General features: G+C 39.7%; 1 protein-coding gene across 7 annotated transcripts in view; it reads left to right on the forward strand.

Moving 5' to 3' along the window:
• LOC127945068 (utrophin) overlaps positions 1–15,761 on the forward strand; it is a 192,443-nt gene that overhangs the window by 62,757 nt on the left and 113,925 nt on the right. For all 7 annotated transcript variants that reach the window (XM_052541605.1, XM_052541606.1, XM_052541611.1 and 4 more), the window contains 17 exons: positions 348–503; positions 683–853; positions 926–1,105; positions 3,347–3,475; positions 3,621–3,791; positions 3,892–4,035; positions 4,991–5,119; positions 6,800–6,997; positions 7,159–7,331; positions 8,531–8,666; positions 10,490–10,665; positions 10,744–10,879; positions 11,897–12,046; positions 12,692–12,874; positions 13,783–13,884; positions 14,773–15,060; positions 15,269–15,386. In XM_052541605.1, the coding sequence (XP_052397565.1) occupies positions 348–503; positions 683–853; positions 926–1,105; positions 3,347–3,475; positions 3,621–3,791; positions 3,892–4,035; positions 4,991–5,119; positions 6,800–6,997; positions 7,159–7,331; positions 8,531–8,666; positions 10,490–10,665; positions 10,744–10,879; positions 11,897–12,046; positions 12,692–12,874; positions 13,783–13,884; positions 14,773–15,060; positions 15,269–15,386 (2,740 nt within the window). The remainder of the gene's footprint in view (positions 1–347; positions 504–682; positions 854–925; positions 1,106–3,346; positions 3,476–3,620; positions 3,792–3,891; positions 4,036–4,990; positions 5,120–6,799; positions 6,998–7,158; positions 7,332–8,530; positions 8,667–10,489; positions 10,666–10,743; positions 10,880–11,896; positions 12,047–12,691; positions 12,875–13,782; positions 13,885–14,772; positions 15,061–15,268; positions 15,387–15,761) is intronic.

The following is a 15,761-nucleotide window of genomic DNA, read 5'->3' on the forward strand; positions in this document are numbered from 1 at the left end:
TTTATAGTTTCAATTTAATTGTAGTTTACATTTAAAATTTTAACATTTAAAAAATATATTTCTATATAGCTTTATTTTTATTTCAGTTTTGGTTATTAATGTAATTTTATTACTTCAACTTATTTGTTTCAGATAGTTTCCAGGGCAAAATTGTATTTTATTTTATTTTATTTTTATTTATTTATTTATTTATTTATTTTAATTTATTTTAATTTATTTTAATTTATTTTTATTTTATTTTATTTTATTTTAAGATTTTCAATAGTTGGTTTAACAGTAACAACACTGAAACACACACACCTCACACTCCTCGTGTTTATGAATGCGTGGTGTTTTTATAAATGCAGAAACTGTATAAGATCTTGAGCGAGGTGAAACTGGAGGTGGAGACGGTGATTAAAACAGGAAGACAGATCGTACAGAAACAGCAGACAGAAAATCCTAAAGGAATGGATGAACAACTCACCGCCCTCAAATTACTCTACAATGAGCTGGGAGCTCAGGTGCGTGCACATTTTACACACACATTTCTAAAACACCAATGTAAGCCGTTTCCAGTGATCAAAATCAAGCCTCGTCCTAAATTTTTCACTCAGAAATACATTGCATTACAAAACTAAAATGAGTTGCGAAAGCTACTTCAGTGTAATTTGCCATAAACACCTGTTGTCCGTGTCATTAGGTGACTGAGGGGAAGCAGGGTTTGGAGAAGGCCTTGTCTCTGTCTCAGCGACTGCAGAAGGACAGCGCCGCCCTGCAGGCCTGGATGAGGCACACTGAGACCCCGCTGAAAGAGAAGTTCAGCACAGGAGACATGCCTGACGACATCGAGACGGAGATCACATGGGCCAACGTGAGTGTCTGACAGCCGCTCGCTCAGGCAGGCTTTACACTGAGTGTGTGTTACATGAGTGTTTGTCTGCAGGGCCTGCTGAAGGAGTCTGAGCTCAAGAAGAGCGCTCTGTCTGTGGTGATGGAGAACAGCGCCACCCTGCAGGCCTTAGTGGAGGGCAGCGAGGCTCAGCTGGAGGACCAGCTGTTTGTGCTCAATGAAGACTGGGAGCGTGTGCACACAATGATCGAGGACTGGCTCAGTGCTGTTCTGGTGAGGGACTGCTTCAACTTACATCACGCAGTCAACTCCTTCGGTTCACATCATCCCAACTACTGCTTCATTCGGTTCTGTGTGATTCGTCCAGACTGATTAGAAGCTTAGCAGCACATGATACACACACACACACACACCTGTATTCAAGGTTTACGGGTACTCTTCATATGCGTAATTTTTTTATACTTATTTAAACTGTATTTTCTATCACCTTACACCAACCCTACACATAAACTTCAGGAAACTACTGATAATTTTTTTATTTCATAAAACACAGTTTTAGCCTTTAGGTTTACAGGGACACTGGAAGTGTCCTCATAAACCATGTTTACATTGTATAACCCATGTCATTATACACATCTGTGTCCTCATAAACCATATATATATATTAGGGCTGTCAAAAATAGCGCGTTAATGACGTTAATTAGTTGTTTGTTGTTAATTACGTCAAAATTTTTAACGCATTTCACGCATGCGCAGTGTGACAAATTATTCAGGTCAGGAAAGTCTCGTCGATCTCTCAATTCTCAAGATAGTAAAAAACAGCGGCGAGCGCCGTGACGAAAACACAGAGGAAGCTTAAGGTTTTACCCCAGTTACTCTCAAATACATTAATGTCAAGCTCGATAAACAGAGACGACTTTGGTAGTTGATATGCTGGAGCTTCTTCCTGTTATAGCGTCCTGTGTTTCACACATAGACAGTAAAAGAAATGGACACAGCGACCCCATTGGAACTCAATTGAGACAAGTGAACCCATTTTTAGCGTTTTTTAGCACTTCTGTTTCTGACGCGCAGACTCAAACGAAGCTTGATGACGTCAGCAACCTGTCTGACAGATGTAAATCTTCTAGTAGCTGTGCGTGCAAACTGCCATCGTTAATCTTGCAGAGACGGCGAGCTTGAGCGGGGAGTTCTTTGTCGTGAGTGAGCAGGAGTAAGTATTCTGATTAATTATTTTGTATAGTATTTTAAAATGTAACGCCAGTACGCCATATTAAGTTAATTGCCTGCGAGCTTCTCCTCCTGTCTGTACGGTAATGCGACAGAGAGCCGAGTGGTTATGACGCAATCGTTAGCCTATTTTTTATAAAAACTGTTTATACGGGGCCATAATGTAACATAGAAGGTAATGGAGCCCTTTATACATTGTCGTGTATCTTTAGAAATAAATAATGGACAAACAGAGTCTTTAAACGCCTCAGATGTAAAGTTATTCGCTGTCAAAGTGACGCCAAAATGAATGGGAGTCAATGGGAATGCTAACGCAAGTGAAGTTCTGCTGCAAGATGGCGGCACGCGGCCGACTTCAACTTCCGGTCGAGTTCCTTGCCGCCTGGTTTCACACTGCGCATGCGCAGAACGCCTACATGCAATGCAGCGAAAATTACAGCTGTTTGGAAAAGCATATGCATTTTTACTTGGTTTTACTGGCACTTGAAGTCTTCAGAACGTGAAAATATCGATCCTAAAGTATTGTGGCAGAGCAAATGAACACCTCCTAAAAACAAGAGTGCCCAGAGTGCAGAGGGCGCATGTTTGTGTTTCTGAGTTCATTCTTTTGAGTTTCTCTATGCATAATTTCATAGATATGTGGCTATATTTAACCACTGGTTCACCTAAAACTCTTACACTATCTGTAGTTAAATGGCATGGTTTGATATAGTGCTCAGGTAAATTTGATCTATTTTGAAATTCAGAAAAAAATAACCATATATTGATGAATCAATACATGAAAATTATGTGGTCTGTGTCCTGTTATCTTTTGGTATGCATTTCGGAAAAAAAAAATGGTTAGGATTCAGGTGTAATCCACTGAAAATTCTGATTAATTTGATAAAAAAAAATTAATGATTTGACAGCCCTAAAATATATATATATATACCAGTACACACACTATCACATGCATTTACATATAAATATCTAAATGGCGACATTTCATAGACTTTTGTTTAATATTCAACTAATCGTGAAAAATTTAAACTTTTACTTACTTTATTATTAATATCATTTTTTTCTAATTCTTGAAAGAGGTATCAAATGCAATACAGCAATACTAGATGTTTTAGAGATGCATATTAATTACATTTAACTACAAAACAATGATATTATTAAAAATGTTTTTAATCTGTTGACAGTCCTACTTTTTACCTGTTATCTATCGCATGTATGTTGTGTAGAGATGCTGTATCATGCATGCTGTGTGTGTGTGTGTGTGTGTGTGTGTGTGTGTTGTAGAATCACTTGCGTGAGCTGGAGATGTTTGATGAGAATTTGGCTCATATCAGCACATGGCTCTATCAGACGGAGATACGACTGGATGAGATGGAGAAGATGCCTGCAGTCGAGAAAGAGAGGATGATGAAGGTGAAAACACACACACACACACACACACACACACACACACACACACACACACACACACACACACACACACACACAAAACCAAGCTTTGTTCTAGTCTCACTGACACACATGACTGCATTACCTCTGCTCTGTGTGTGTCTGCCAGGCTGTGTTGTGTGAGCTGGAGGGAATGAGTGTGCGTGTGGACAGTGCTCGTGACCAGGCAGTGATCTTGATGAACAGCAGAGGCCCTGCGTGCAGAGCGCTGGTGGAGCCCAAACTGGCCGACCTCAACCGTAACTTCCACAAGGTGGCGCAGCACATCAGCGCTGCTCAGGTACGACTCCAGCGGCTCAGCTCAGGCCTGAGTGGAGCTGGTTCAGGACAGGCTCTCATTAGCCAGCGCTGAGTGTGTGTGTGTGTGTGTGTGTGTTCAGGTGTCTGCTGGTCTGGAGGTGACAGATGGGAGGTCTGCTCCTCTTCTCTCCTCCTCACAGATACATCTGTTTGAGTCAGACCTGCAAGCTACTATCAGAGCCCTGCAGCGACAGGAGAAAACACACACGCCTGACGACGAGAGGGTACGCACATTTACTAGCTAGCATCAGCTGACACCTGATTTGACCTTTTACGATGTGAGATGACATAACTTTTCGTAGCTCCACTCACATATCTGTAATTTAAAGGAACAGCTCACCCAAAAATGACATTTTCCTGAATATTTACTTTCCCTCAGGCTAGCCAAGATGTAAACGAGTTTGTTTCTTAATCAGATCAGATTTGGAGGAATTTAGCATGCTATCACTTGCTCAGCAATGGATGCTCTGCACTGAATGGGTGCCGTCAGAATGAGAGTCCGAAAACATCACAAATAATCCACACCACTGCAGTCCATCAGTTAATGTCTTGTGAAGTGAAAAGCTTTGTATCTGTAAGAAACGAATCCATTACTAAGACGCTTTTAACATCAAACCTTTGCTTTTGGCTAAAATATAAGTCCTCTATTCTTAATAACACGTCCTCCGATGAAAAAAATCAGCTTGTCTGAATCAGGAGAGAAATCTGCACAGATCAAGCACCGTCTACACAAATCTGTGGTGGATTTTGATGTGAGAGGACAGCAAGAGGTGGAGCTCTTCCTGGAGGAAGTGTGATTATGGACTAATATTTCAGCCAGAAGCAGTGGTTTCAAGTTAAAAACGTCTTAATGACAGATTTGTTTCTTATAAACACACAGTTTTTCACGTCACAAGACGTTAACTGATGGACTGGAGTGCTGTGGATTACTTGTGGGTAACTGTGATGTTCTTATTATCTGTTTGGACTCTCATTCTGACGGCACCCATTCACTGCAGAGCATCCATTGATGAGGAAGTGATGCAATGCTACATTTCCACAAATCTTTTCAGATGAAGAAACAAACTCATTCTGCATGGCCTGAGGGTGAGTAGATTTTCAGCAAATGTTTAAACGTGAGCTGTGAGGTGTTGCTCCTATAACACAGCGGTGTAAGAGCGTCGTGTGTTTGTGTTGTAGCTGGATGAGGAGAAAGCTCATGTTGAGGAGGTGTTGAGGAGAGGAGAGGAGCTGCTGCTGTCTGTCCCTGATGAGGACAGAAGAGAGGACATCCGCAGGAGACTCCTGCTGCTCCAGACGGGCCACAAGGTCATTTCATGCTCTCTCAACACATCAGCCACGTAACACCCGCTCTCAATTTCAAGCCACTTTCACACATGAAACCCGTTAAATTGCAGTATGAACTTTTCTGGAGACAGATAACGGTTTATTATACATAACACCGAAAACTCTTTTTAAATTCTAAAACCCAAAGTTTCTTTCAGAAATATTAGGCTGCTACTATTTGTAAAGCTGGTGGGCGGCAATTTATTTGGATGTTACTATGTTTCTGCATTGTTTACAGCTGTATATTATAGTTTATAGCTGTTACAGCTGTGACTGTGTATTTTACGGTTGTGTTATGGCTATTTTACAGCTACAGCGGTGTTTAAAGGGGTCATATGATGCTGTTAAAAAGAACATTATTTTGTGTATTTTGTGCAATGCAACGTGTTTATGTGGTTCAAAAACATTATTTTCCATATAATACACATTATTATTTTTCTACTCTATGCTGCACCTTTATGAAATGCGTCAGTTTTTACAAAGCTCATCGGTCTGAAAAGCGAGCTGTGCTCTGATTGGCCAGCTATCCAGTGCGTTGTGATTGCCCGAATGACCGAATGACTCAAGCGCGTGTTCAGATGATTCAGCACTAAGAAGATCTGGTTAAATAGAAAGATTTGTTCACAATCCAGACATCACTAGATGAGACAAAACCAATAAAACCCATTAAAAACGAGGCATTTGTTGCATCCAGTGGGGACATAATTACTGATTATAATGACTTATACTGTCTATTTATGCGTTGCATTGCACATTGCGAGAAATAAACATAAAACCATGCTCAAAACTCACATTTGAATCAACAGTGGCAAATTATTTAAATATAAATAATCTATTTACAGGCTGTGAGTCAGAAGCGCCAGACTGTCCTTGCAATGTTTGAACTGCCCAAGTTTATAGAAACAGCCTTTGTGTCACAGATGCATTGCAGGCTACTGGTTCATGAAACAATCCTCATCCTCCATTTATTTCTTTGCGTGAACATCTGGTCGGCGTTATGCAAATCTTAATCATTGGAGAGATGTTGGGGCGTGTTAGAATGAGCCATTTTAGGAGGGTGTGTACAAGTCTTAACTTTTATAGAGAATTTCTCTTTTGATTTGAGACTTTAGTCTTTGTAACTTTACAGATCTTCCTCATGCACCAAGAGCTTGTATCACACCAAAGAGAAAGGAGAAATTAAATCGCATCGTATGACCCTTTTAACCGGTTTGTTCTTTATGGCTATGTTACAGCCTTGGTATGGCTAAGTTGAAGTTATGTTTATAGCTGTGTTACAGTAGCATTTACAGCTGTTACGACTTTGTTACAGCATAGTTTTTTTGCTATTGTGGTTTTACAGTTATGCTATGGCTATTTCTACAGCTTTGATTATTGGTTTCGTTAGGGCTGTGTTACATCATTGGTATTGGCTATGTTACAGCTGGGTTACATTAACCATGTTTTGACTGTTACGTCTACGTTACAGAAATGCTTGAGGCTGTGTTATGGCTGTTTATGGTCCTGTCACAACTTTTAACACGCTTGTTGACAGCGAATTGCTTTGCTGGCGTTCCCACAACAGATCTCGTTCACTGTTGCATTGTAAACAAATGCTAAATGTGTGAAAGCACACGCTACATTCCTCCATTCACTATATTCTCTCTCTGTGTCTCTCTGCAGGAGCTTCGTATCACCAGAACACCGTCTTCTCCTCCGCAGAGATCAGAGTCATCCCTCGCGTCCGTCTCCCCGTCCGACTATCTGCTGGACATTAATAAGGCTCTGCTGGCCATGGCCGACAACGAGCTGCTCCTGAACTCCTCAGAGCTCAGCGGAGGACTGTTTGAGGATTTCTCCAGCCAGGAGGACACTCTCAGGGTCAGACAGTCATTTCATTCATGACAGGGTTCAAGAGCTCCAGATATCAGTGTGCTGGAACAAGCATTGGGGAAACTGCTTGAACCTAGCTTGCTAAGCTTCAGTCTACTGTGCATAAGCTGCACTGTTGAGCATAATAACGTCCTGTTCTCTGTCTCTAGAATATAAAGGAGAGTTTGGAGCGGCTGGGAGAGCGGGTGGAAGTGATTAATGAGCGCCAGCCGGATGTGATTCTGGAAGCGTCCAGACAGGAGATGGCACAGATATCTGATGCCCTGACACAGCTGAACTCAGAGTGGGACCGAGTCAACCGCATGTACAGCCAGAGGAAACGGTGAGCCTCCAGTGACTCCGCATTCTCCCATCATTCCCTGCACCTCCCCGTCACAGCCCACAATCACAACGTGAACCTGAAAAAAACTATTGTGTTTCATTTGTTTGACATGATAGAAGTTATTGCATGAAACCATTGATGAATACGGTTATAGAGGTTGTAATTCTGAACTCATTATTATACAGCTTTTAAATGGTCATGCTCTTCCAGTTGTCTGCGAGCGTTAAGTGGGTTAGGAAAAGTTTAATTTCGGCATACATTTACACATTTTCTCCTTATCGGAGGTAGGTTTGCTAATGTTGTATTTCATCCATTCGTAACATGCTAATGGAGGAGTCCAGGGAAGGATGTGTCCATGCATTCAGGACTGGGGGCGGCAAATCTAATAATTTGAAAAATACCCATAACAGCCAGTGCCTAATCTGAATTTTGGTGAGGGAGGGAGGATATGCCCCCTCGATATCTTCTGAGGCTACGGCTCACAGTCGAGGAATATCTGCTTATGATTGGTCCATAGAGAAATGTGTCAAATCCCTGGATATTATAAATGCATGAGGACGGGAGAGAAACCAATACCAAGATCTCACTGCTGAGACCTTCATTAATTCTGGTGCAGAGCGCATCTGATTTAAAGAAACATCACATTTACAGCAAAGATTGGTTCAAATAGAGTAGGCTCAGGCATTGCTTTTAAATATGATGATGATGATTACATGACGGTTATCATTGTTTTAGTGTTGAAGAATATTAATAGGAAACATTTTCGGCTTCATTTCAATTTTTGGTTAGCAGTTAGCGCTAGAGGCTAACTTGAACATACTTTGAGCTGCGGTCTTAGCTCATACATGTCAGAAGGGAAGGAATCGCTCAGATGGGATCTTTTGATAAATGTAACATCAGCTCGACCAGCTGGTTGTGTCCGTACACTCAGGAAAATGAATTTATGATGCTGATGTGTCATGGTGCTTGGAGGACGCTATCTGTCTGACAGATATTATCAGTAGATCTCTTGTGCAAACACACCACACTTGCTTGAGAATGAGAGAAACGATTCGAAACACCGTGCTGATGTGTTTAATTGAAGAAATGCATGTGATGTGAGGCTATCGTCCCTTATATGAGTGTGTTTCCTGATGTGTGTGTGTGTGTGTGTGTGTGTGTGTGTGTGTGTGTGTGTGTGTGTGTGTGTGTGCGCGCAGGTGTTTCGATGGGGCTGTGGAGGAGTGGAGGCAGTTTCACTGTGACATGAATGATCTCTCGCAGTGGCTGAGCGACACTGAACAGGTCCTGGCTGATGGAGAACTGGACCTGGACCGCGCTCGAGGGCAGCAACAGGTCAGACGCAGGGTCAAAGGTCACAGATCCATTCTGTTATGACCTGTTATGATCTGTTTGCACAACGGTTAAGAGCTGAAAAATCCCAGTGAAGAAGTTGGAAGCATTTTGCATTTAAACATTAAATAAAGTTTAAAAAGTTAAGCAGTTTTACTAAGTATAAATTCAATATAAAAATACATGGATATTTATAAAAGTATTTATTTATTTATTTTTTCCAACAAGGACAAATTTAATTGATCAAAACTGACTTTAGAGATTTCTAGTTACTGAAAAAAAAAAAAAAAATGAACTAGCATATTAGAATCAAAATCAACTCTGAGAGTCATGTGACACTGAAGACTGAAGAAATTATGCTGAAAATTCAGCTTTGCATCACAGGAATAAATTACATTTTAATATGTATTCACATTTAAAACAGTTATTTTAAGTTATAATAATATTTCATCATATTAATGTGTGTTACTGTATTTTTGAGCAAATAAATGGAGTCTTTGTGACCATGTAAGACTTATTTTAAACACTTTTTAATAATAGTAAGTGCATGTATATATTATAAACTTATTATATATGTATCCTTTCAATGTGATAAGCTTCAGATGGAAACATGACATATTGTTTGTTTGACAGATAGTTAGAAGGATAGATATAATGCATTTATCATCAGCAAGGGGTTATATGTGAGACCCTGGAGCACAAAGTCTTAAGTCTCTGGGGTATATTAGTAGCATTACCCAAAAATACATTGTATGGGTCAAAATTATAGATTTTAATTTTATGCCAAAAATCATTAGGATATTAAGTAAAGATCATGTTCCATGAAGATATTTTTTAAATGTCTTACTGTAAATATATCAAAACTTAATTTTTGATTAGTAATATGCATTGTTAAGAATTTATTTGGACAAATGTAAACATTATTTTTTTTCAATATTAGAATTTTTTTGCATCCTCAGATTCCAGATTTTCAAACAGTTGTATCTCGGCCAAATATTGTCCTCCTATCAAACCATAAAAAAAATGGAGAAATTATATATTCAGCTTATATTGACACTTAAGACTGGTTTTGTGGTGCAGGGTCACATTTACAATTCTCTCTCTCTCTCGCTCTCTCTCTATATATATTTATATTATACGTTCATTTGCTTCTTTGCACTTTATTTTAGTGCGTACAAGTTCATGAGTTCAGTTCCAATAAAATCTGCAGCTGGAATACATTTCAGTCAGTTTAAATAAAAGCATCTTCCACATGCATTAGTGTCAGTGTAGATGTCAACAAGACGTCATTCTCTGAACGGAGAAAAAGCAACATCAATATAGAGGGAGGTAATCATTAATCATCAGTGTTAATTGAGATCAGTCATGCTGTGGGATGCTAATTGACAATTGTGTGATAATTATATGATAATTAAGCACTTCTAGCTCACAATTAAATGTGTGAAAGAAAAATGATTTGATGCAAGCAAAATAAACTGCCAGTGTTTGTTAGACTGATGTGTGAAATGAGTGTTTTGAAGAGTCACAGTGGCCTTTTCCTCTGCAATTAACAGACTGAAAACTCAAACCAGGACATTTGCTCATTAGGCTCATGCGCTAGTCAGAGAGAGCTTTGGGGAAAACATATGTGTGTGTGTGTGTCTCTGGGTCTGAAAGTGCTGAAAGAGGTTGAATGTGAAATTGTCTGGCCGAAAAAAGGTCAGGTGCATTTCTTGCCCTCGGTTGTGTATGAAGAGCAGTGGCAACTTCCTGTTTTTTCGGTGAGAGACCCTCACAGGTCAACCGTTCATTAACCCGTGTGTGTGTGTGTGTGTGTGTGTGTGCAGGACCTGGAGGAAGCTCTGGCCTCTCATCAGTCTGTTGTGGTGGTGTTGAGCCGGTCTGGAGAGCACATCATGGGTCAGGTGTCGTCACCTGATGCTGCTCTGCTGCAGGAGAAGCTGGACGCTCTGAGACGCCGCTGGTCACACATCGAGAGAGAAGTGTGTGAGCGCCAGCGCAGGTGAGTCTGAGCTCAGCACCCACAGATCAGTGTGTGTGTGTGTGTGTGTGTGTGTATGGCTAAACGCTGTTTGTGCAGGTTGATGGGTGAGGATCCGGCCGTGATGGATGTGCTTCAGAGGACGGCTGCTCTGGCTCAGTGGCTGGAGCACACGGAGGGCGCTGTGGAGATGCTGCCGGTTTCAGCCTCCGACAAGAGCCTCAGAGAGCTCAAGGTTCAACACACACTCACACTCAAACACACACACACTCACCCAAACACACACACACACACACACACACACACACACACTCTCATACACTCACACACACACACACACACACACACACACACTCACATGCATCATCAACTAACTACATTGATGTTATCCACGAAGACCTTCAAATATGTTTCATTTATTATTAATAAGTTTTCTATCATTTTGCATTGCTACATTTATTGTAATCCTACTTTCAGATTTCAGTTTCAAAGTTTAGTTTTAATTTGTTTCAGCAGTGGCTTATTATTTAGCTTTTCAGTTCATGGACATCTTTATTTTGTTTCTATGTGCTTTATTTTTTGTTTTTAGCTAAACAAAACAGAGACACTTAAAAAAAAAGTTTAGAATATTTTTTACATTTAATTTTAATTTTAATGTACATTATAACAATCATTTTTATTGTTGTTATATATATATATATATATATATATATATATATATATATATATATATATATATATATAGAGAGAGAGAGAGAGAGAGAGAGAGAGAGAGAGAGAGAGAGAGAGAGAGAGAGAGAGAGAGAGAGAGAGAGAGGGAGCGAGAGAGAGAGAGTTTTTTTTTTTAGTAAACAACAGTTAGTGAAATGACTGGGATTGTTAAGATTTCTTTCATCCGTCTTCAGTGTCACATGATAATTCTGAAATAATTTTAATATGCTGATCTGATACTCATAAAACATTCTAAGTATCTAATTACATTACATACGTCCTTTTGTTTTCTTAAAAGAACAAACCAGATTTTTGAACATTAGTGTGTATTTATAAATACATTTATAAAAAAAAAAAAAGTTAGTTTAATTATAAAGCATTGTAATTGATTACTCCCCAAAACAGCTGCTAGTGCATGAGAATATCTGCTTTGACTCTCTCTCTCCCTCTCTCTCTCTGTCTCTCTCTCTCTCTCTCTCTCTCTCTCTCCCCCTCTCTCTCTCTCCCTCTCTCTATCTCTCTCTCTCTCTCTGTCTCTCAGGCCTTGACGGAGGAGATGGAGGGTCAGAATGAGACGTTGTCATGGCTGAATAAAACCGGCTCTCAGATCTTGTCAAACTCCAGTCTGAGTCCTCAGGACAGAGACACTCGTGTGAATAAAATCAGGCAGATAAACCTCAGCTGGAGTAAAGTACGGAAACAACTCCACAGCACACAATCACCTCAAAACCTCTCTCTCTGTCTACTTTCATATCTTTTTCTTGTGTGTGTGTTTGTGAGTGTCGCCCTCATGTTTTCACATCTACACGGCTGTCTTTCTGGTACAATGTAATGATGCCAAATGAGACACAGACAATAGAGCGCTGCGGTGATGACGTAGTTTTGCATCAACCTCGTTCCCACGACAAAAAGCCAGGATTTTTATGTTTAGAATGAGCCACTTGTTAGCAAACAAGACAAAAAGCGTGACAATATCTGAGCTTGTGTTCACCACAGACCTCATTTCAGTCATTCACGCAAAGAGCCATTCAAAAAACCCATTGACTTCATGAAGATGGAAGCAGCAGTGCTCAAATACAACTAGTTTCTGTGTTTTGACCTACAGAAATACATTAACCCTGCTGCGCCTTCACAGTACAATGATTTCACATAGTTTTCACTGAAAATGTATTGTAAATCTGGACCTGACACACTTCTGGTTATCATCCAAGCGAGCTAATGCTGTGGCTTTATATGTATGTGTGATTAATCTGCTGGCTCATATAGCTTCACGTGTGTGTGTGTGTGTGTGTGTGTGTGTGTGTGTGTGTGTGTGTGTGTGTGTGTGTGTTTGAAGGTGAGCCGTGAGCTGCTGGATAAGGTGCGTGAGGTGGAGGGGCGTCTGCAGACACACACAGCGGTCCAGGACGAGAGGAGGCTGGGGTCGTACACACAGTTTCAGGAGCGTATGAGCAGACTGGGCGGCTGGGTTAACATCAGCAGCCCGTCTCTGAGCGACGTCACACCGGCGGAGAGACAGGTCAGACGCTCAACACACTGCATCTCTGTAGAGCACTGAAAGAGTTCACCGGTGCAGATTCAGCTCTGCCAAAGCTGAGTGACTTTCTTCTGTGGAAGGAATATAGGTAACCAAGTAGTTTGGGTGACCATTGACTTCCATTGTGTGGAAAAACACCGACACATTTCTCCAAATATCTCCTTTTTGTCTTCCAGAGACGAAAGAAAGCATTGAGTGTAGTGTTTTGAAATGCACTGAGATTGATTATATATTTGCAGCATTTGAATTTCTGGGGGTCTGTTAGCTGAATCCATCACTGATTTCAGATCTTTATTTTTCTTTCTTTCTTTAATATCAACATCATAAAATGCATGAAACATTACATTAATTTCCTAAACTGGGCTTAATGTAAGAACTGCAGTGTGTTTGTGAGTTGACTAAAATCTAATAATTAATTAAACACTAGAAATATTAGAAATATAAATATTCAATTTGTTTACCTGCATGCCAGTGTGACTAAATTTGTTGTTAAATGATTGAAATATTAACTTCCTCAGAGATATTTCAAGAAAATAGTTAATGTCAAATTGGTTTTGGCTGACAAATCGTTTGGGAATCCATTTAAACAAAAGAATTAGGGAGAATCAATACATTATCAATGATTAACTGTCATAATATAATACTGTAGATAATATGTCATCTATAAAAAGTAACTGTAATCTGATTATGAGCAATATAAAATATAATTTTTGTATTTTTGTAATCTGGATATGTAATCCAGATTGCATGTAAGCAGTTAGTACCCAGCTCTGTCTGTTAGATGCTTATTTAGTCTTTTATGTTTTGGTCTAGTTCATCCCAGTGAAGGCAGAATATCTAACAAATGATCATCCGAGTTTGACTGAGATCTGACGGATGTGTTTGTGTAGGGTCTGGAAATGTCCATGCGAGAGCAGAAGCGGGAGCTGGAGGAGCTGTTGTCTTACTCTATTGAGCTCCAGAGGAAACAGCTGCTTTTACCACAGGAGAAGGTTTGTGTCACAAAAAAACACTTACTTTTTATCATTAAAAGTGCGTTGCCAAAGCTGTTTTTAATGTATGAAAAGTAAGGGAATTTTCCCTAAATCAGTTGAGCTTAATGCCAAAACCCCTTACTTTAATATCATTGATATAGTTTTTATATAGTTACTATTTTGAATTAGACTTTATTATATGTTTCTATTTTAATATGTTTTTACTTTAATTTTAGCTGCATTATGTAGTTTTTATAAATTTTAATTTTAAATTATTATTTAGTTTTTTAAATGAATTAGTTTTATTTAATTTAATTCGATTTGTTTTGCATGTTGCTTTGGAAACTAGCTGAAATTCATTCATTCATTTCAGTTAACATTTATTCCAACTACAAGTGTTATTTGATCATTGTAGTTTAACAGTAATAACCCTAGCTTACACCAACACAAGTGTTTTTCACATGCAGTTTTTCAGTTCATACAATGCATAATAAACATTGTGAAGTCTAACATTATTTGCTGTAACAGTAATTACTTTTCAGATATTTGTATTTTTAATGGTTTTAAAACACCAAATGCAAGAGTCCAGATGCACTTCTGTTATTCACTGATGAGCGTCGGTTTTAGTTTAAAGCAGTGGCATGTGATAAAAAAACACAAATCTTAACAATCAATTAAAAAGAAAAACTGTTGAATTGACAATGCAGATGTGGTGTGAACAGACACTTTACAGTTTTAGGATGTGTTAACGCTCAAAAATGTGCACTCTACAATCAACAGTGAACTGTATCACTACACTGGAAGTAAACAAATTGTCACACAGCACTTACTCCATTCTTGTTGTGGTTTTGTTTGCAAAGTGCAGAGATGGATGAGAATGAAGTGGATGTATGTGTGTTTGTTTAGAGTAAAATCGAACAGTTGGCAGCAGACTGGAAAGCTCTGGATGCCAGACTGAAAGAGCCTCTGTCTCTAGAGCTGTCGGGCCCGAGCTACCTCCAGCAGACGGCCACAGAGCTGGCGGGCCCGAGCTACCTCCAGCAGACGGCCACAGAGCTGGCGGGCCCGAGCTACCTCCAGCAGACGGCCACAGAGTTATCGGACTGGCTGCTCCTCATCCATCAGATGCTCAAATCCAACATCGTCACGGTGGGAGACAAAGAGGAGATCCACACCACCATCGGCCGCCTGCAGGTCAGACCACAGAGTTACACCTGAGAGAGACGTTTGGCTTGATAGGGTGGCAGATAGCTTGCAGATTTTTCTTTCAATAGAAAATAAAAGCAGTGAATAATGACTGTGTTTCTGTCTGCACAGAATTATTATTTAGAGCCCTGCCTGACCAACATCTGGGCCGCTAAACCCTGGTCATGTTTAAAGCCCTGTGTTTGTTTGTTTGTAGGCGACTAAAGTTGATCTGGATCAGAGACATCCACAGCTGGAAGACATCATCACTCTGGCTCAAAACATCAAGAACAAAACCTCCAACCTCGACGTGCGCACCTCCATCTCTGAGAAACGTGAGCATATATCCATCATCTTCTTCTTTATCTCTGACTTTGTCTGGATCTTGTTTTTAGCATTAACCTGTGATAGTCTTATTCTTAATCTTGTTTTTGACACATATATTAGATGTGTAACGGTTCAAATTACTCACGGTTCGGTTTGTATCATGGTCACGGTTTCGGTACGGTTCAGTATGCGTTATGTTTAGAGGAAAAAGGACTGTACTGTCAAAAAGAAATAAGAACAACTAATCAAACTAGGTAGGTTTAACAATAGTTCTTAGCTGCAGTAATTTAATAAAGTCATCAAATGTAAAATAACATTGCATGTTTGTATAAATTAAAGATTAATCTTAATTAAAGTTACAAAAGCTATTCAATCAAGAGCGG

Source organism: Carassius gibelio, chromosome A23 (genome assembly GCF_023724105.1).
Source record: "Carassius gibelio isolate Cgi1373 ecotype wild population from Czech Republic chromosome A23, carGib1.2-hapl.c, whole genome shotgun sequence".
Taxonomy (NCBI): Eukaryota; Metazoa; Chordata; class Actinopteri; order Cypriniformes; family Cyprinidae; genus Carassius; species Carassius gibelio.